At 44.0% G+C, this 5133-nt stretch overlaps 2 protein-coding genes across 5 annotated transcripts in view; both read left to right on the forward strand.

Annotated features, from left to right (window-relative positions):
* Positions 1 to 3874, forward strand: part of znf423 (zinc finger protein 423) — a 124857-nt gene extending 120983 nt beyond the window's left edge. For 2 of the 4 annotated variants that reach the window (XM_017033067.2, XM_025056141.1), the window contains one exon: positions 2791 to 3873. In XM_017033067.2, coding sequence (XP_016888556.1) covers positions 2791 to 2820 — 30 coding nt within the window. In that variant the 3' untranslated portion in view covers positions 2821 to 3873. Of the gene's footprint in view, positions 1 to 2790 lie in introns of all 4 variants that reach the window. The other 2 variants (XM_025056140.1, XM_008311260.3) reach the window with 2 other exon arrangements.
* Positions 3875 to 4507: 633 nt separating this feature from the next.
* The window catches only part of LOC103379655 (transmembrane protein 189), a 23286-nt gene continuing 22660 nt past the window's right edge, over positions 4508 to 5133 (forward strand). Inside the window, exon 1 of the mRNA XM_017033366.2 lies at positions 4508 to 5030. Within this exon, the coding sequence (XP_016888855.1) occupies positions 4871 to 5030 (160 nt within the window). The 5' untranslated portion in view covers positions 4508 to 4870. The remainder of the gene's footprint in view (positions 5031 to 5133) is intronic.

Raw genomic sequence — 5133 nt, forward strand, 5'->3', positions numbered from 1 at the left:
TGGTCTGACCTCTGGTCTGACCTCTGGTCGTCACCTGGTCCAAGGCTTCTCTCTGAAAACCAAGGTTTTGGTTTGGAATCAAACACAAAAAAACCAGAGTCAGAATTCTCCCTCAGTCACAGAATATATCAATTACACACACACACACACACACACACACGTCTGATTGATTGCTGAGTTGCATAATCAATACTAAACTTACAGCAATGAAGAGCCGTAACCTGGAGCTGTGTGTGTGTGTGTGTGTGTGTGTGTGTGTCAGTGATGCTGTCATCCCCGTGTCCATTACTCTCCTCTCCCTCTCTCTCTCCCTCTCTCCCTCCCTCTCTCTCCACCTCCCGGGTTATTTCCAACAGTCCACTGCAGCACTGCAGGCCTCTCCAGGGAGTGACCGCGGCCCCTCCACCTCCCTCCACCTCCCCTCTCCTGTCTCTCCTCCCTCCTCCTCCCCCGTCCTTCGCACCCATCCTCTCACCCTGTCTGTGAATCAATACAGCAGCAGCAGCAGCAGCACCCAGAGAACCACACACACACACACACACACACACATTTCCATAATGGCAAATCACTCACCAGGAAGTCCTGTTACATGACTTATACGTGTATATGACACACACACACACACACACATGCCTGTCAGCTCCCCTCATCATTTCATTAACACTGATCTGAGGTCAGACAGGAGGCAGAGGAGAAGCCTGCGCTGCTGTTTGACTCAATAGGAGGAATTAGTCTGACCTCTTCTGGTGGTGAGAGGAAGTGCAGGTGGTGAACTTGGTGAAGGAACAGCAGAGAGAGAGAGAGAGTGTTTTCTATCATATTGGGGTCAGTGGACCCCAGTGAAATCTACTTCCTCCACTGAGAGGAAGTCACACACACACACACACGCACACACACACAGAGGGCTTGACAAAAGTATGCAGAGCCAGATAAGAGCCCTAGAATGACAAATAAGTGTTTATCAAACCCAAACCATGTTTAATCCCTCACCCCCCCCACTCCCCTCCCCCGCCCACTCATCCTCACCCCCTCTTCACTCTGCTCTGATGTTTTATTTGTCTCTCTCTTTTCTGCGTTCATTCTGTGCAGAGAGGGAGAGACAGAGAAGTTCATCTGAGAAGGAGGTTTTTAACACAGGGTCGGGAGGAAAATGGTGTGTTTTCTGTGTGAGAGAGAGAGAGGGAGAGAGAGAGAGAAAGGGGGAGACAAGAGGATACCTTTGTTTCATTCAAGCCACTAACTACACATGAATGGGGGCAGTTGGTGGTTCTGTTTATATATGGTATTGTAGACCAGTGTTTCCCAAACTTTTTTTCTGATATTTTAAATTTCACAAACCTTTGCAACCCAAGTCAATAGTCATTATTTGTAAAATTCAAAAAACGAGTCTCTTGTGACCCACCTGTGTGTTGCGACCCAGTCTTTGGGAAACAGTGTTGTCGGGTATCGTATTGTATTGCATCATATCATAGCGTATCATATGTTTTTATATCGTGTGGTATCCAATCGTATCGTAGCGTAGCTGATCTCCACTGTTAGCGGTTGGTTTGTGTTACAGTTTCTCATCTTTTATAACAATAATTAACAACTCACTATTTTGAGTCAAATCAGTGCAGAGTTCCTGTCACGGGTCGTCTTCGGTACTGATATTCAGTGACAGAAGGACTTTTTTTAATCGGTTCTGTCAGAGGGAGACCAGGAACAAGTTGGAGGAAAGAAATGAAAATCATGACCAATTATAGTCGGAACTAGCCTGCCTCGACTGGTGGAACAGTGACATTACAGTAAATTGAGGATCAGCAACATTTAAAGGCGCAGTACTCGCTCTGTTTGTCACTCTGAACTTTCTCCCACTCTGTGAATTATAATTTTCAAGACAGTGTTTTATTTATTTATTTAATTTTTTTTTTCGTGGCATCGTCTTTACGTATTGATGTGCGGAGCAGCCGCACCTTCACAGAGATGTGAGTCAAAGGAAAGTCTCTGTGAAATATTTATCTGAATATCAAAGACTCTGAGGGTTCTCCAGACCTGCAGGAACAAATACAGTCAGACAACACCTCAGTGTCTTACACTGTTTTTTAAGGCAACAAATCGTCATTGGACATTTTTTTTTTTTGTCTACACATTTTTCGTCGTAACGTAAAACTTTCCACATAAATGTGATTTCAGTGCAGATCGACCTTTTCGATCCATCGCTGCTTCCATCATTGATTTATTGGTTGACATTCAGTAAATGGAACAGACACACAAACATACGGCACCGGGGCCAAAACTGGCTCGCTCCGGTGTTCAATACGGCCGCCTGGATGGATTTTAAAAATACAACACAAACACTTCATGTCTTATAGGATATTTTTTGTAAAAGTATATTTCATTAAATAATAATAAATATCTAATATACTTATGTTATGACCGGTCCGGCCCACTTGACGTCTAATGAGGTTGTATGCGGCCCGTGAACCAACATGAGTTTGACGCCCCAGGTCTACAGCGTTGACGTTGACACCGTCTGTGATCGTCTGTTTGTGACCAGGGGTCCACGGTCCGTCGTCTCCTCAGATCTAAATCAAACTGAATATTCCTGCGTACAAATTCTTTTCTTCTCTCGTCTGCGTCTATATTTAAACCCCGACGGCCTGGCTGTCACTGCTGTGGGAGGCAGCACTGTTTCTCTTCCTGTCTGTGCTATTATTGGGTGGAGTAGGGGCACGTAGCCCATTATTTCTCTCATCATGTGTTCTCACTTTCTCCCCCTCCACCTCTCCCCCTCTCCCTGTCCTCCACCAGAACCACACACTGAGTCAGCACGCGCAGTGAGACCGAGGCCCGGCAGGATCTCTCGGCTCAGCCGGGGCCCCCGACCCGGAGCCGGCAGGGGACCCCCATCTCCGCATCACAGCCAATCAAAGTGTCATTTGCTACTCACATGTAAAACTCTAACGATTGCGCCACTGGGCGCGGCTATTAGAGGCAGCGGGCGAAAGGAATATTAATGGGATATGCTATTAAATAAAGAGAAAGTGGGAGAAACTGTAAGAGCCGAGATGAAGTTGGAGAAAAAAAAAAGGTATTGTACGTGCAGTATTTTTTATTGTCCCTGCCAAGCCTCACCCTCCCTCTCTCCCTCCCTCCCTCCCTCCCACCTGCCTCCTCCTCCCAGTCTTCTTTCCTTTTCTCTTACCCCCGTTTGTGCATTTTATTTTATTTTTTACAAATGGACGAAAAAGCAAATGAAAAACGCCCTCTTTTGAAATTTTCTTTTTTCTTTTTTTAAAACACTACCGCCTAGTAAAAAGCTTCACTTTATTTCCTCGGTTTCTTGTTGTATTCAACTTCATAGGTGTTTCTTTTCTTTGCTGCCCCCCCCCCCACCGCCATAGTACTATTTTCTGTTTTTTCTTTTTTTCTATTTTTTTTGTACCGTTCATTTGGCGCCGTCAGTAGGTACTCGTGCTGTGTTGTGACTGTTTGTTTGCCGGTTGTAATCCTCCTCAGTCCCCCCCTGCCTCCTCCCTCCCCGTCTCCCTCAAAATCTCCTTTTTATGATTATTGTTATAAATATATTTTTCCCTTTTTTGTAATTACTATGAAAAAAAACATACAAACAAAATAAAGTGCAGAAACCACACAGATGTTTCTTTTTTTTTCTTTTTTTTTGGATTGGGTTTTCCAGTCTCTTTGGGGCCTGAACTGCGGTTATTGTACAAATGAGTATCTTGGTTTCAGTGCATCTGGTCAACGACTGCTTTTTAAATGTGAATTAACCAGATTGCATTAATCTAGTACAGAGGGAAAAAAACACAAAAATAAAACAAATAAATAAATGAAAAATTAACAACTGGTGTGATGTGCAGTTATTCCAATCAAATATAATTGTGTGTTTAAATGAGAGGTGTCAAACATACGGCCTGAGGGCCAAAACCGGCCTTTAATCTGGCCCGCTTGATGAATTTTGGAAAAGAAAAATCTTGAAAATGTATATTTCAATAAATATGAATAAATATCTAATATACTTGTACTTTTTTGCATGAAAACAAACATGGACTTATTGTTAATTATAGTTAAGCCCACTTGACATCTAATTAGGTTGTATGTGGCTTAGGACCTTTGACCCCCTTGGTTTAAATGCACTGTGATGGTCCTGAGGTCAGTACTGTACATTTGGTCTAAAGATAGTGGACATCAAACTGACCAACTGGCGAACAGGTAGGAGCGTGTGAATATTTTAGTTAAGAAATGATCATATTTTTATGATATTTTATGATGAACCTTTAAATGTCTAAAAATAGATAAATGTTCAAACCGCAGACCGTACATATGTATATATATAAATATGTATATATACTGTATATATATAGCTAATGACATCATCACTAACCAGTAATCCCTTTAAGAAAGTAACCGTGTCAGTGATTATAAAATGATTTTATTTTTGTTTGTTTTTTATCTGTGTACTGTACCTTTAAATTCACCTGCCGGTCAGGTGACTGATGAACTTGACGCAGTAACGAGGTTGACAGCTGTGTTTGTCAGAAAATAATAATCTTTATTTAAAAAAAAACTCATAAAAACTCAAGTTACGATATTAACTGATAATAGGTTGTGTTTTCGATGGTTTTAAGTAAACTCTGAGCTGGACTGGCTCCGTGTGTCACCACGGTGTATTTCCGGGTGAGCGCTGCAGCTGCATCCCAGCTATAGCATCACTGTCTTCAGCCTCAGCCCGAACCATCAGCCGCTACACGAGAAGACCGGAACCCCAAAAACAACAACAACAACAACATCCGCTTTTTGTTACACATTTATAATTAATGCCTGGTAGCTGAGAGCCGGCTTTGAACGCAGGGAGAGACAGCGGGCAGGAGTCATGGCGGCGTCGCTTCTCTCCGAGACCGACATCAGGCACCGTTCCATGGCGGAGGAGGATCCGAACGGGAACGAGCATGGGGCGGCTGCTCGCAGCGCGGCACCTCGCTGGGGACCACAGCATGCCGGGGCTCGACAGCTGGCGAGGCTCTACTCTCCCGGTAAGAACATTGTTTGCGGCAGCTGACAGTGATGCTGCCGCTGGTGGTGGTGGTGCTGTCACCCGCTTCGGGTGGGGATGAGGGTGAGAAAAAGCAGAGGGGG

The sequence above is a fragment of the Cynoglossus semilaevis genome, chromosome 6 (genome assembly GCF_000523025.1).
Source record: "Cynoglossus semilaevis isolate Cse_v1.0 chromosome 6, Cse_v1.0, whole genome shotgun sequence".
Taxonomy (NCBI): domain Eukaryota; kingdom Metazoa; phylum Chordata; class Actinopteri; order Pleuronectiformes; family Cynoglossidae; genus Cynoglossus; species Cynoglossus semilaevis.